This window comes from Balaenoptera ricei, chromosome 1 (genome assembly GCF_028023285.1).
Source record: "Balaenoptera ricei isolate mBalRic1 chromosome 1, mBalRic1.hap2, whole genome shotgun sequence".
In the NCBI taxonomy this organism is placed as follows: domain Eukaryota; kingdom Metazoa; phylum Chordata; class Mammalia; order Artiodactyla; family Balaenopteridae; genus Balaenoptera; species Balaenoptera ricei.
The window spans coordinates 51,215,366-51,232,082 of NC_082639.1; the positions used below are offsets into that span (position 1 = coordinate 51,215,366).

The 16,717-nt window shown below is 41.4% G+C and overlaps 1 protein-coding gene across 1 annotated transcript in view; it reads right to left on the bottom strand.

Moving 5' to 3' along the window:
• The window catches only part of C1H1orf87 (chromosome 1 C1orf87 homolog), a 109,075-nt gene extending 96,473 nt beyond the window's left edge, over positions 1-12,602 (bottom strand). Inside the window, 2 exon segments of the mRNA XM_059913533.1 lie at positions 11,104-11,207; positions 12,411-12,602. Coding sequence (XP_059769516.1) covers positions 11,104-11,207; positions 12,411-12,602 — 296 coding nt within the window.
• Positions 12,603-16,717: the final 4,115 nt, after the last annotated feature.

The window sequence follows — 16,717 nt, forward strand, 5'->3', positions numbered from 1 at the left end:
TTTTAATGTGTTGTTGGATTCTGTTTGCTAGTATTTTGTTGAGGATTTTTGGATCTATATTCATCAGTGATATTGGTCTGTAATTTTCTTTTTTTGTAGTGTCTTTGTCTGGTTTTGGTATCAGGGTGATGGTGGCCTCATAGAATGAGTTTGGGAGTGTTCCTTCCTCTGCAATTTTTTGGAAGAGTTTGAGAAGGATGGGTGTTAGCTCTTCTCTTAATGTTTGATAGAATTCACCTGTGAAGCCATCTGGTCCTGGACTTTGGTTTGTTGGAAGATTTTTAATTCCAGTTTCAATTTCATTACTTGTGATTGGTCTGTTCATATTTTCTCTTTCTTCCTGGTTCAGTCTTGGAAGGTTATACCTTTCTAAGAATTTGTCCATTTCTTCCAGGTTGTCCATTTTATTGGCATAAAGTTGCTTGTAGTAGTCTCTTAGGATGCTTTGTATTTCTGCAGTGTCTGTTGTAACTTCTCCTTTTTCATTTCTGATTTTATTGATTTGAGTCCTCTCCCTCTTTTTCTTGATGAGTCTGGCTAATGGCTTATCAATTTTGTTTATCTTCTCAAAGAACCAACTTTTAGTTTTATTGATCTTTGCTATTGTTTTCTTTGTTTCTATTTCATTTATTTCTGCTCTGATCTTTATGATTTCTTTCCTTCTGCTAACTTTGGGTTTTGCTTGTTCTTCTTTCTCTAGTTTCTTTAGGTGTAAGGTTAGATTGTTTACTTGAGCTTTTTCTTGTTTCTTTAGGTAGGCTTGTATAGCTATAAACTTCCCTCTTAGAACTGCTTTTGCTGCATCCCATAGGTTTTGGGTCGTCGTGTTTTCATTGTCATTTGTCTCTAGGTATTTTTTGATTTCCTCTTTAATTTCTTCAGTGATCTCTTGGTTATTTAGTAACGTATTGTTTAGCCTCCATGTGTTTGTCCTTTTTACGTTTTTTTCCCTGTAATTCATTTCTAATCTCATAGCGTTGTGGTCAGAAAAGATGCTTGATATGATTTCAATTTTCTTAAATTTACTGAGGCTTGATTTGTGACCCAAGATGTGATCTATCTTGGAGAATGTTCCGTGCGCACTTGAGAAGAACGTGTAATCTGCTGTTTTTGGATGGAATGTCCGATATATATCAATTAAATCTATCTGGTCTATTGTGTCATTTAAAGCTTCTGTTTCCTTATTTATTTTCATTTTGGATGATCTGTCCATTGGTGTAAGTGAGGTGTTAAAGTCCCCCACTATTATTGTGTTACTGTCGATTTCCTCTTTTATAGCTGTTAGCAGTTGCCTTATGTATTGAGGTGCTCCTATGTTGGGTGCATATATATTTATAATTGTTATATCTTCTTCTTGGATTGATCCCTTGATCATTATGTAGTGTCCTTCCTTGTCTCTTGTAACATTCTTTATTTTAAAGTCTATTTTATCTGATATGAGTATAGCTACTCCAGCTTTCTTTTGATTTCCATTTGCATGGAATATCTTTTTCCATCCCCTCACTTTCAGTCTGTATGTGTCCCTAGGTCTAAAGTGGGTCTCTTGTAGACAGCATATATATGGGTCTTGTTTTTGTATCCATTCAGCCAGTCTATGTCTTTTGGTTGGGGCATTTAATCCATTCACGTTTAAGGTAATAATCGATATGTATGTTCCTATGACCATTTTCTTAATTGTTTTGGGTTTGTTTTTGTAGGTCCTTTTCTTCTCTTGTGTTTCCCACTTAGAGAAGTTCCTTTAGCATTTGTTGTAGAGCTGGTTTGGTGGTGCTGAATTCTCTTAGCTTTTGCTTGTCTGTAAAGCTTTTGATTTCTCCATCAAATCTAAATGAGATCCTTGCTGGGTAGAGTAATCTTGGTTGTAGGTTCTTCCCTTTCATCACTTTAAGTATATCATGCCACTCCCTTCTGGCTTGTAGAGTTTCTGCTGAGAAATCAGCTGTTAACCTTATGGGAGTTCCCTTGTATGTTATTTGTCGTTTTTCCCTTGCTGCTTTCAATAATTTTTCTTTGTCTTTAATTTTTGCCACTTTGATTACTATGTGTCTCGGCGTGTTTCTCCTTGGGTTTATCCTGTATGGGACTCTCTGCGCTTCCTGGACTTGGGTGGCTATTTCCTTTCCCATGTTAGGGAAGTTTTCGACTATAATCTCTTCAAATATTTTCTCTGGTCCTTTCTCTCTCTCTTCTCCTTCTGGGACCCCTATAATGCGAATGTTGTTGCGTTTAATGTTGTCCCAGACGTCTCTTAGGCTGTCTTCATTTCTTTTCATTCTTTTTTCTTTAGTCTGTTCCGCAGCAGTGAATTCCATCATTCTGTCTTCCAGGTCCCTTATCCGTTCTTCTGCCTCAGTTATTCTGCTATTGATTCCTTCTAGTGTAGTTTTCATTTCAGTTATTGTATTGGTCATCTCTGTTTGTTTGTTCTTTAATTCTTCTAGGTCTTTGTTAATCATTTCTTGCATCTTCTCAATCTTTGCCTCCATTCTTATTCCGAGGTCCTGGATCATCTTCACTATCATTATTCTGAATTCTTTTTCTGGAAGGTTGCCTATCTCCACTTCATTTAGTTGTTTTTCTGGGGTTTTTTCTTGTTCCTTCATCTGGTACATAGCCCTCTGCCTTTTCATCTTGTCTATCTTTCTGTAACTGTGGTTTTTGGTCCACAGGCTGCAGGATTATAGTTTTTCTTGCTTCTGTTTTCTGCCCTCTGGTGGTTGAGGCTATCTAAGAGGCTTGATGGGAGGCTCTGGTGGTGGGTAGAGCTGACTGTTGCTGTGGCGGTCAGAGCTCAGTAAACCCTTAATCCACTTGACTGTTGATGGGTGGGGCTGGGTTCCCTCCCTGTTGCTGTGGCGGTCAGAGCTCAGTAAAACCTTAATCCATTTGACTGTTGATGGGTGGGGCTGGGTTCCCTCCCTGTTGGCTGTTTTGCCTGAGGCAACCCAACACTGGAGCCTACCCGTGCTCTTTGGTGGGGTTAATGGCAGACTCTGGGAGGGCTCACGCCAAGGAGAACTTCCCAGAACCTCTGCTGCCAGTGTCCTTATCCCCACGGTGAAACAGAGCCACCACTCGCCTCTGCAGGAGACCCCCCAACACCAGCAGGTAGGTCTGGTTCAGTCTCCCCCAGGCTCACTGCTCCTTCCCCTGGGTCCCGATGCACACATTACTTTGTGTGTGCCCTCCAAGAGTGGGGTCTCTGTTTCCCCCAGTCCCGTCAAAGTCCTGCAATCCAATTCCCACTAGGCTTCAAAGTCTGATTCTCTAGGAATTCCTCCTCCCGTTGCCTGACCCCCAGGTTGGGAAGCCTGACGTGGGGCTCAGAACCTTTACTCCAGTGGGTGGACTTCTGTGGTATAAGTGTTCACCAGTCTGTGAGTCACCCACCCAGCAGTTATGGGGTTTGATTTTACTCTGATTGCGCCCCTCCTACCGTCTCACTGTGGCTTCTCCTCTGTCCTTGGACGTGGGGTATCCTCCTTGGTGAAGTCCAGGGTCTTCCTGTCAATGATTGTCCAGCAGCCAATTGTGATTCTGGTGCTCTCGCAAGAGGGAGTGAGAGCACGTCCTTCTACTCCGCCATCTTGGTTAATCTCTCGGTATTTGAATTTTTAAATCACAAAGTTTATCCAGGCTTTATGTAGGGACTATAATTGATTGCTGCTACCATCTCCTGCCTGGATTACCATAATGACTCCCTAAATGGTCTCTCTCATTTTACTCATGCCTCTTCCAGTTTATCCTCCACTCAGCAGCCAGAACCATCCTTTAGAAAGCATAAATTCGATTGTGTCCTCCACTGCTCTCAATTTTCCAATGTCTTCCCATTCTACATAGAACAAATCCAGAGTTCCTATCAGGGACCACATGGCCCATGATCTGAGCCCCGAGGGCCTCCCTGATCTCATTTCCTACGCCCCTCCCCTTGTTCACTAGCTCCACCAACTCTAGCTTCCTTGCTCCTCCTTAAGCACACCAAGAGGCTTCCTATTGGCTGTTCCCTCTGCCCAGAAAGCTCTTTCCTCAGCTATATGCATAGTTTACTCTCTGTGTAGAACTGTGGAGGCACGGGGATGGTGATGAACACCTGTGGTGTCGCTTGGTACAGACTGAATCTCATGGGTGGAAAATCAGCAGCTACGCAGCTGCCCTGATCTCTGGGTGCTGTGCTCCTGGGAAGTGACACTTTGGCACTTTGTAAAAAGCAGGCATAAGGCGACCTAGTACCAAAAAAATCTGCTTAGACTCCAGATGCTCAACTTAGGTGCTATTTGTAGCAGTTGTTGGGGAAAGCCAAATGTCCAATATCTGGAGAACTTTGGGTCTGTGGGAAGTTGCAGCCTCTTCTTCTGGGGCAGGAGAGTGAAGAAGAAACTACTAGTTCTATGGAAAGTTGGAATCTGGTGAGCCACACCCACCGGGATAGAGTTGGGCTAGTCTTAGCCAGCTCACTGCTAGCTAACCATGGATAAGTCTCATTGGGTAGTTCTGACTCATCTTTACACAGTCTCAGTTAAATGCCATTTGCTTAGAGAGGCCTTCTGGGAACATCCCTTGTGATTCCATATACCCTTATGACCCTCCTCTATTTTTCCTCATTGCACTATCCTCACTCGAATGGTCATTGTTTACCTATTTGTTGTATGTCTCCCATCACTAGAATTTTAGGTAACCTGCTCTGTCCCTAAGGCTTGACACTCAGCAAGTACTCAATTAATGTTTGTTAACTGAAAGGATGTCAATTCCATATATGCATTAATTTCTAAAACTGTTAACATTAACACTTTAAAAGAATTCAAGAAACTCAAAAATATTGATTTAATGCGAAGGGCTTTGAGGGATTAAAAAATGACAGAATATGGGCTCCATGAGAGTCATGTGGAAAAATAAAGAATTTTGTATTTATTGGCTCTAAACATCAATGTACATTATTACAAATATTTGCTATTCTTTCCCATAAAAACTCAGAGTCAGCTTCCCCTGTGCTTATCAATCCTATACCAATAGCAATGTAACTGGAATAAAATGCTTTGGGTCATTGATTCTTGGCATGGGAAGGAACTATAGAGTCCAACTTTATTCACCAGAAGCATCTCTACTCACAGGGGTTTCTTGAAAGTGACCCAATTCCTCTTTTATTTAACAACTCAATTCCCAGATTCTATAAATGTTCCCCTAGGCCACATGTCACACCCTGGAGCTTCCATAATGCCACTCCTTTAGTGCTTGCACCTTTAGTGTGCCAGGATCCCTCCTAAAATGTGGCATCCAGGATGAAGAATGGTACTTCCAGGTGACAGGTCTAGTTCTGAGTATGATGCCTGCCTCCTGCCCCACCCCCCATTCCTCTATCTGGACACCTTTGGCTCATGCTGAGCTTAAACACAAGTGTACAGGGGAAAACCCTCCATTTTATCCTCCGCTCTACTCTCTACTACTACCACACACTACTGGTCATCAAATATGTGTGGGTTTTCCCCACTCCAAGGAGTTCTTTGACATCAGCTGAGGGTCCTACATTTCAATTCCGTTCTGACACTATCTACCTGGAGTTAGCACTGATGCCATAGGTTAAGGGCTCAGTCACACAAGACTGCCCTGCCCCCTTCAGGTGTCAGTCACAAGTCCAGGTTGTTACCTATGTTTCTGACAGGGTGGCTATAAATTAGGGTTCCCACAATTCCCTCCTCAGGTTTGATGAATTTGCTAGAGTGCCTCACAGAGCTCAGGAAAACCATCTACTTGCTAGATGACTGGTTTACTGTAAAAGGATACAACTCAGGGACAGCCAGATGGAAGAGATGCAGAGGGCAAAGTATGTGAGGAAGGGCATGGAACTTCCATGCATTCTAACATAGTATAACACCTTCCCAGCACACAGATGTGTTCAGCAGCCTAGACGCTCTCTGAACCCCATACCTTTGGGATTTTTAGGAGGCTTCATCATGTAGTTATGATCAATCATTCACTCAGTCTCCAGCTTCGCTTACCTCTAGGAGGATAGGGTGGTGTCAGGGGCTGAAAGTTCCAAGCTTTTAATCATGGCTTGGTCTTTCTCGTGACCAACTTCCATCCTGGAGCCACCCAGGATCCCACCAAGAGTATCCTCATTAGAACAAAAGACACCTTATCACTCAGGAAATTCTTAGGGCTTTAGGAGCTTTGTGTCAGGAACCAGGGTCAAAGATTAAATAGTAGAACAAATGATACTCCTAGTGCTCTTATCTCTTAGGAAATTGTGAGAGTTTTAGGAGCTCCATGCCAGGAACTGGGTGGGAGCAGAGACCAGTATGTATTCTTTTTTTTTTTTTAAAGGAATTGCTTTATTTTTATTATTTATTTATTTATTTATTTATTTTTGGCTGTGTTTGGTCTTCGTTTCTGTGAGAGGGCTTTCTCTAGTTGCGGCAAGCGGGGGCCACTCTTCATCGCGATGCGCGGGCCTCTCACTATCGCGGCCTCTCTTGTTGCGGAGCACAAGCTCCAGATGCGCAGGCTCAGTAGTTGTGGCTCACGGGCCCAGTTGCTCCGTGGCATGTGGGATCTTCCCAGACCAGGGCTCGAACCCGTGTCCCCTGCATTAGCAGGCAGATTCTCAACCACTGTGCCACCAGGGAAGCCCTCTTTTTTTAAATTAAAAATTTTTTTTCATTTTTTATTTTTTCGGCTGCACCGCACAGCTTTCGGGATCTTAGTTCCCCAACCAGGAATCGAACCCGGGCCCTTGGCAGTGAAGGCACGGAGTCCTAACCAGTGGACTGCCAGGGAATTCCCAGAGACCAGTATGTATTCTATTACTTCACAGTAAGTAAAACCCAAACATTTATTCTATACAATCACTTACATGTACCCTTATCTAAAGACATACTTTACATATATTTCTCTTGATTTTATCTTGCTGGTTTTCGCTCATTTTCCTGCCAAGTCTTCCCAGCATTCTACTACTTATCTGTTTACTAAAGTGATTTGTCTATCTTCCTTCAGTTGGGGATTTCAAAAAATGTTGACTAAGAACAGGGTCACACATAAATCCTCTCAACCTCTCCACCTGCAACACATTGTGTTTACATCCATTGTTCAGTCACAACCAGGTTAGTACGTCGCCTATCTTAATACTATTCAGTCCAGAATTCTCTGCCTTATTTCAAGACTTTGTGAGAAAAATGTGCCTAATCACTCACTGAAATTAACCAATACTGTGCTTTATGATTCCCTTCATCTGCACTGCAGTAACCTCATCAATAAAGAGAATGCGGTCAGTTTAGCATGCTCTGTTTTTTAGTCAACATGCACCAACCCTTAGTGACCATCACCTTTGTGTTTTGTTCTCACATCTAATATATTTAATTCTTTGGCCTGCAATTTTGCCAGGGGTTGTCCACAAGCCTCAAGTTCTGTGATTTCATTACCAACTTTTATCTCCTTTTAGAAAATGAGGTATTTGTCTCAAGTCAACTGGCATATGTTCTTCTGGATCAGCTATCAGATGACTCATCAGGGTTCCATAGTAATATCTTCATGCTATTTTAGCAACATGGGCCTTTAGACTTGGATTTAAAGCACTAAGAATTGTCTTTCTAGATCTTTCCTTTTCTTGGCATCTATTGTACTCTAATTCATTTATTAGGCTTTCAATATGTACAAGACTTTGCACTCAGTGCTGAGAGTACAGTTGTGCACATAGAATTTACAGGTAAATGGGGGGAACACAGAAACGCATAGGAAATTGTCAGAGTGCAATAATCCCTATGAATGCTATGGGAGCCCACAGGGGGAGGAAGGCAGGCAAATCTGAGGTTGGTGATGGTGGCATTTCATTAAATTTGCATTTTAAAAAGATGGTGCTAGCTATACTTGAGAATTGGGCTTCTCAAACACTAATGTTGCATAGGTCTCACCTGGGAATTGACAACAGTGTAGATTCTGACTCAGTATGTCTGGAGAGGGGCCTGAGAGTCTGCATTCCTAACAAACTCCCAGGTGAGGTTGATGTTGATGGTCCATAGACTACCCTTTGAGGAACAAGGATTCAGAGAATGAATGAGAGAATGAGATTAGAGGCAGGGAGCAGGGTTAGAAGGCTGGTGTAGGGATATATGAGGAAAACGATGATGGCACAAACTGAGGGACACCTGCTTAACTCTTTAAGCCGGTACCTTGATCTTTTTTGTGAAAAATATGTATTCTAAGTAGGCATTGAGTATTTTCCGTTCATCTCCTGTTAGTAACTGTCCAGGCTAAGCTAAAAAAAGATGGAGGGAGTGCTATTCCAGTCTTAATTCTTAATAAGTGGCCTGACTTTAAGTTCACTGAGGCCTCAGTTGTCTCACCTCATCTGTAAAATGGGAGACTGGTTGTTATGAGTTATGTGCCCCCTCCCCCAATTCATATGTTGAAGTCCTAACCCCCAGTATCTCAGAATGTGACCTTATTTGGAAATAGGGTGACTGCAGATGTAATTAGTTAAGATGAGGCCATGCTAGAGTAGTAGAGTTATAAGCCAGCTGACTGGTGCTCTTATGAAAAGAGGAAATCTGTACACAGACACATACAGGGAGAGGCAAGGAGAGAGACCTGGAACAGAAGGATCCTTCCTGGGCACCTCAGAAGGAGCAGGGCTCTGCCGACACCTTGGTTTTGGCTGACTAGTCTCCAGAACTGTGAGACAATACATTTCTGTTGGTCTAAGCTACCCAGTTTATGGCATTTTCATACAGCAGCCCTAGCAAACTAATAGACTGATTTGTACCCTGAAGATCACTTCTCTGTCTGATATACTATCCATCTTTTCCACACATCCTATAAGAAATCTGAATTAAATGTGGTTACACAAGAGTAGTTCTATTTTTCCATCCATTATTAATTTGTAATTTTTTTTTAATCCAGATTTTCCTTATAGAGACTTCTTCCTCTTTTGGTTTTTACTTATGTTTCTTATGTACATGTTTTACTTATGGGTTCAACTGATTCACCCCAAAGAAAACACCTTCTTGAGGCCCTGGCTGAAAGGTGTAGATGTAGCATGACTAAAATGTTTTTTAGAGTCAGACTTTGGAACATGCAAAGGCATGGTAGTGGTGGGTCTGTCTTTAACTCAGCAACAAGAAGCCTCTTGAGAGTTACTTATTTTTGAACCATACAAGAATATTTTAGGAAAGCTTGTTAACTGTCCTATGTCATTCCAGCAACAGTAACATCAAGTCCATAGAAACAGAAACAGAAAACTTATCTTAAGATTAAAAAAATAACAATTGTTTTATTGTCTGTGTCATAGAAGAAACAGAACTGTGTCTTTTATTTCCAATTACTGTAGTTGATGTAATGTACTCTTATTTCCTGAATCTAAAGTTTAAAGAATAAAGAGAAATAAATACAGGTACCTTCTCATAAGACAGATGGAATTTTTCTCTACTTTAAAAGGACAAGGATGCTTCCCTTACCTCCCACCCCCATTAGGAATGTATTAGACTCCGATACCCTGGAAAAAGGAAGGGGCTGGGGATGAAGGGCTTAAACAAACAACCTCAAAGAGGAATGGAAAGTAGTAGAAGAGCAGTGTCTTCCAGGTAGAAGGAGAACTGAGCAAGGCATTCCAACTGATCTTATTTACTTTTCTGGACAACGACTTGGATTTGTCAAGATCAGCAGATCTTGAAACAATCACTTATCACAGTATCTTAGTTTCTTCATCTACAAAACAGAGATAACCTGGCATAGAATATAAAAGGGATGCCAAGTGTTTCATAGAAAGAGATTTGATTTTTTACTTAATGTCTTGTATCCATGGAAAGATTTGCCTCAATAATAATAGCAGAACCATTTACTAAGCACGTTGAATATACTTCTAGGCACTGGAAAGATGTTTTGCATACTTTTTCTCATTTGATCCTCACAACAACCCTACTAGATAGATGGATTTTATCCCCACTTGATAGAATTTGAGGCCAGAGATGTTAATTCACTTTCTCAATGTCAAAAGTCTAGGAAGGCACAGAGCCAGGATTCAAACTCACATCTCTTAGGTCTGTAGGGATCTCAAATGTATGACTCATGTGCTGCAAAGCTCACTTCCTGTGCCATGACAGACATTACTAATTGATTACAGTACTCACTTTGGAATCTCTTGGGGCAACCGTACTGATTGGTGGGGAGGTAAAGCCCATTTGCCCTTCTAAAGCCTATACTCCATAACAGTAGTCCTCATGGCCTCATCTTCAGGGATTCTGATTTAATAGGTCTTGGGTTGAACCCCACATCTTTATTTTTAAGGACTCTCCAAGTGATTCTGATGATAGACAGGTTTGGTGTCCACTGCTTTCTGAACCTATGTTCAATGAGGTTAGATCTTTTTGTTTCTCTATTTTTTTGGTCTGTGAGTTTCTGAAATAGAGGAAAGAACTAAGGAAATCATTTTAGGAGGGAAAGGCAATTACTAACTGGCTGCTATTTATGGAATGTCTACTAGATGAAAGGCAGAGCTAGTATCTTCTTTTTCTTATGCAAACCACCAAAACTCTGGAAGGAAGAACTGGTCACTTTTCTGTGCCAAACATCTAGAGAATTTTAGCGATATATGAGTGTCCCCCTTCAAGTGTGACTGTGATGTGTTTAGAGGAAGAAAGCCCTCTTAGTTATGTTCTGAGAAGCCCCTACTGGAGGAGTATGGATTATGAAGAAAAGTAAGTGAAACTCTTACAATTTATGACTCATTACCAATCCCACTCCTTTAATTCATAACAATTTGATTAACAACCTTCCTCTCTCCCTCCCCACCCCCCAAAATTACTACAGGTGGTAGATTACAAACCTGATGAGGAGAAGCAGCAATACTCCATTAATATTTATAAATGTCTCAATGCTTATATTTCCCATCTATTTGGAGAATCAGCCCAAGTAATTAAGGAGTATGGGGAATTACAAAGATGAAAACTTTAGGAAAACACTGTGCATAGAAGTTATCAACACTATTTTACTTTTACTGTTGCATCTTAATGACTTAATTTTCCATGGACAGCATTTTTAAAATGTAAATTTCTGGGTTAAAAAAAACCCTTCATTATCATCCAAGCAAAACAGGTATTTTTCAAATAGTAAACTTACATCTTTGGCTTCTCCACAAGGTATCAAAAGTGTTTACTTCCAATGATTTTCACCATCATCTCAGGCATCGCATTTGATCCACGGGCAGTCTTCCAAACTGAAGACTAATTCTCAAAACCTCTTCAAATCCTTGGGGGTGGAAAATAAGTAAAACTCTTTCTCTGGATTTTCCACTAGGCAACTGTAGCATCCTTGTCAATAATAACAACAACAATAATAGCAAGACCAAGTGCTTTTCCTATATTATTATTTCAATATTTCTAATAAAATCATGAGAAAGATACTCTTAATTACTATTATCATTCTTGTCTTACAGTTGAGGAAACAGGCATAATGTAGCTAAGTAACTTATCCAATATCACATAACAGTAATTAGCAGGGTTGGGAATTCCACCTAAGAGAGCTGCAAAACTGGTTGACAGCCATTCGGTGACTCTGCCTTCCTGTACTACAAGTCAAGTGACAGGATTCTTGTGAGATCAGAGAGGAAACCAGGGCTTTAGAGGGACGTGTGAAGAATTCAAATTCAGTTTTGAAGCTCAGTTTCCCCATTTATGAAACCAGAATAATTCCAGTTCTGCTCTCTGGATTTAGGGATAAGCCAATGAGATCATGCATCTGAAGGAGCACTGTGCATAGAAAAGGGGATTTTTCTCGTTATCACTGATCTGTTTCTGCAACAATGCAGTGGATCTAAAATTGAGATCCAGCACTAGATATTCATTGCATGTTTAAACAGGTCTGATGCCAGGGGAAACTTAGAAGTTCTATAAACCTGGTCCCAGGCTAACCATTCCCTATCAGAGGCTCTCAGAGATTGAAAGGCTTTTAGAAATCATTCTAATCCAAATGCTCCCTCTACAGATTGGGAAACCAACGCCCAGAGAGGGTGTTATTTGACCAAGGTCACACAGCGAGTGAGAGCATACCTGTTTCCAGTACCCTGGTCTGATAAGTAGAGCAGGGCTCTTCCCAAAACCCTAGCTTCACTTAGTGTGTGGTCAGCAATAGGACCTGCTCTGCGAGGGTAGCCCCATCCCTACAACTTCTTTGAAGCTATCTGTAAACTTCAAGGACCAGAATTTGTGATTATGGGGGTCCTCTCTACCCAGCAGCTGCGTGTCAGTCCTCTCCCTGGAGAGCTTAGAGGGGGCGGCCTTACCGCTCTGGCGACTCAGGGGTTTGTGGTCAGTGCTCCTCCCCAGGATCCCGACCTAGGGAAGCCTGTGGGGACCGGGGTGGGGCGGGAGACCGGAGCCCAGGAGTCGGGCCAATCACAGGGCCCCGCTCCTGGGCGGAGGCTGCACCAGCTCCCGGTCGCTAAGGACGCAGAGGGCTGTTGCTGGGCGGGGACCAGATCGCCTACCTGCGGGAGGCTGGGGCCTTCTCCGCGGGTGCCCAGGGTGTAGCTGCTGAGAGGCGAATAGTCTGGATGTTTTTTTCAAACCTGGTCTTTGGAACTTCCTCGAAGATCTGTGAGCGTCCTTCTTGAAGTCCATCTCTCTCACTTGTGTGGTCACGCCTGTCCCACTCTTTCCCTTAAGCTTCATTTTCCTTTATGAAGTGTGCACGCAGCTGGGAATCTTAACACTTGTGGCTTCAAATCCAGGCTCTTCCACTGTATGGCTTTGCATAAATCCGTTCTTTTCCCTGAGGTTCAGTGTCTCAACTGCAAAATGGAGGAAAAGTACTAACAGGGACATAAAGGTAAGTTGGTGATGCAATTAAATAAGAATATTTAAAAAAATAATTTCGAGTGATAGCCACCTGCCACATCCCTCATTTGAACCAGATAAATATTACCTTGTAAGTTAACAATTGCCAATAAAATAATTTTATTTCGATTTTAAAGATTAAGAATACAAGGCTTGAGGTATTGAGAAATTAGCCAAGACCATACAGAGGTAATTGACAGAGGCAAGATTTGAATATAAACCTACATATATCCAAAATTTCTAGGCATTTTTTATTATGCTAAAAGTCTTCAGCAAATGTGGGTAAAGGCACTTTAAACTGACTCCAGAATGGTGTTATTTCCATCATCAGCAGCAGCAGTCCCAGCATCCACACCCAGTGCCTCCTGCCCTCTGGCTGTGTTTTGTGCTTTACTGTATCATCTACTGGCACATGCTGCCAGAGATGGATGACATACTGGCCTCCCCTCTAGGGCTCACTCTCTAGTGGGCAAGACATACAGGCATATTCTATGATATACAAAGTGCCAGGGGAGTAGAGGAGAGGGGGCAGCTCCCTTCTCACTCCCCCAGTCCAGCTTTCACATGGTCACCAGATCAGTCCTCCCAAGGTACAACTCTGATAAGCCCCCTCCTCTAGTCCAATGTCTCAAAGGCCTCCCATCAGCCATGGAGGATGTCCATGGTTTCCAAGTCTTCTATGCCCTGGCCTCAAGCTAGACCTAACTTGCTATCCCACTACTTCTCCCAGACTTGCTAAACTCCATTCAACCTGGTCCACTCACTGGCCTGAATCTGCCTTTCATTTCTCTGCCCCTGTGCCTTTGTTCACTCTCTTCCCTCTGTCTACAATACCCTTCTGTTTCCTCATTGTGTCAGCCTGCTCTCCATTCTTTAAGTTCCATCTCAAATGGCCAAAAGTATGTACCTGAGAATCAGATACCTTGGGTTCAAGTCCTGGCTCTACTAGTTCAATGTGATCTTACTCAAGTCACTTAATGTCTTTATACCTTAGTTTCATCTTCTATAAAATGAGGGTGATGTTTTGTAAAGATTAATTGAGTTATATAAATAAGGCATTTAGAACAATGCCTGACACATAAGGAGCAATATAAATGTTGGCTCTCATCATTATTATAATTATCTGTCAAGAAGCCAAACCAGATTCCAGAAGCTGAAAAGGATTTCTCCATTCTCTGTATAATTTGGTTTCTCTTTTATAAAACGTGTCTTTCTTTGCCTGTTTGCATCAGTTATCATACCTTCCAGGACTACGCTTGTGGTAGGCTGAATAATGGCCCCCCAGATGTTCACATCCTAATCCTTGGAAGCTATTAATGTTACCTTCTGTGGCAAAAGGGACTGTGGATGTGATTAAGTTAAGGATCTTGAGATGAGGAGATTATCCTGGATTATCCAAGTGGGTCCAAATATAATCACAAATGTCCTTAAAAGAGGGAGGCAGTAGGAGATTTGACTACAGAAGAGGAAGTAGGAGATATGACCTTGAAAGCAAAGGGTTAGAGTGATTTGAAGAAGAGGTCCTGAGCCAAAGAATGCAGGTGGTCTCCAGAAGCTAGGAAAGGCAAGGAAACAGATTCTCCTCTAGGGCCTCCAGAAGGGACCACAGCCTGCCAATTTGTGTTGTTATAAACCACCAAGTTTGTGATAATGTATCTATTATAACAGCCATAAGAAATTAATGCAATGCCACTGAAGGATCCACTTCTTTATAGAACTGATCATACTCTATGGCTTAAGTAAGCTGAACAGTTCTTATCAATGACTAGTACACAGATATCAGAGGATAAAGAAGTCTTCTATCTGCCCACAGTTTAGTAACCTGTGAGGATAAGGTGTTGAGGCTGCTGGCAGAGATGTATATCAACACATACTACCTTTTTTTCAGTAGAAGAGGAGGAAGCCAGATCAGAACTGAAAACAGAGCCAGTGTGTGAAAGGTGACAAGACAAAGAGCCTAGATCCAGCTATACCTGAAGCTAGAGTCTAGAATTCCCAAACAGAGGAGAGATAAATTTCCCTTTTACTTAGGATATTTTGAGATGGGCCTCATTAATCTTTACCCGGAGAGTTCTGACTAATACAGAGACTCTTAAACTTCATGTTGCTAAGGTTTATATGTGGGATGCAGTTAAAAGATTGAATGACATTTTAAGTTTCACTATAAATTCTGTGATAAAGCTTGACGGAGTAAATTGATCTTGATCAAATCTGATATTCTACTAAAGACTATCCTTTGACCTTATCTTGACTTAGAGGTTTTATAAATGCTAACTAGAAACATAATAGCATTGGAGGGAGGCTTTCCATAATGCAGCTGTTCTATCAGTTTGGAGGTATTTAGATGAAATTTGATATATTTTTTCAGACCCCACGGAGCCTTTGATTTGCCATTTCCTAACCAAGTGACCTTGAACAAACAATTTAACTCTTTTATCTTTAAGGTAGAGACAAGCAATAACTACAGTCAGAGCTGCAAAGAAAACCTAGGTGTGATTGACTCTAGAAGTAGCCTTTATAACCACAACTCCACACCACCTCTGTGGATGTTAGTTAGCCATTTTTGTTGTTATTATTGTTACTATTAATGTTAATGTTTTTATTGGCATTGCTTTAAGGCTCTAAGTCCCTTAGAGAAGCAGATTCTGTGACAGAATTCTTAAGAAAGAATGGCCTTTTCTTATCTGGGATTTTTTTTTTTTTACTTCACACTCTGCTTTATGAATGACATAACCAGGAAACATCTCTCCAGTGGTTTATATTAAACAAGACAAAACAAAAAGCTATGCAATAAACATCTCCATAAGATTAAATACTGCGGTTAAAACTGCCTTCCTTGAATTCAACAGCTTTAGATTACGAGTCACCAGAGAAAGATTCCAGAGAAACATCTCCATCCAATAGAGTCAGCTCTCTCCCCTTCGCCCCCCATAAAGATGAATAGCTGTAATAAGGGGACCAAAGAATGCCCCCACCTAAGACTTCATGATTTTACATTTACCATCAGACTAAGGAAGAGGAAAAAATTGTCTCCAGTGTTTTGTTTTTGCCCATATAAGTCAGAACAGAATGAGTTTACAAATAGGAAGCAATAAAACACTGGTCTTTTGAACAGTTTATTCAAAGATCTGTAAAACTGAGGCATTTTACACTGTAGTCCCTGTCCAAAAAGAGAAGGGACAAATACGAATGTAAACTGAGCTGTGTTGCAAAGAATATGGGGTATTATACTTATTTCTTTTTTGGCCAAAGAAACATACAGGACCAAGCCAATGATCTTTATGACTAATGGAGGATGTCAGGTAAAAAGATGAATGAGGGCAGGCTGATTTTAGAACAGAATGCAAATATGGCCAAGTTTCTTTCCTCTTTAAAGTGCTCTCATGGCTCTGGAAAAACAAGGTCATGTAGCATACTACTTAGATGGATTGGCTTTGGGCCCTATATTAGTTTACTAGTATTGCCATAACAAGTACTACACAGTGGGTGGATTAAAAACAGAAATTTATTGTTTCACAGTTCTGGAGGCTAGAAGTCCAAGAGGGTATCAGCAGAGTTGGTGGCTTCTGAGGGTGGTGAGGCAGAATCTCTTCCATGCCTGCGTCCTTGCTCCTAGTGGTTTATTGACAATATTTGGTGTTCCCTTGGCTTGTAATTTCTGCCTTCATGTTCATATGGCATTTCCCTGTGTGCACATTTGTGCTCACTCTACTCCAGTATAACCTCATCTTACCTCTGCAGTCATTCTATTTCCATATAAGGTCATATACTGAGATATTGGGGGTCAGGATTTCAATGTGTGAATGTGGGGGGCATACAATTTGCTATTGACTGAATATTCATGCTCCTCCCCCATCCATACGTTGAATCCCTAACCCGCAATGTGATGGTATTTGAGG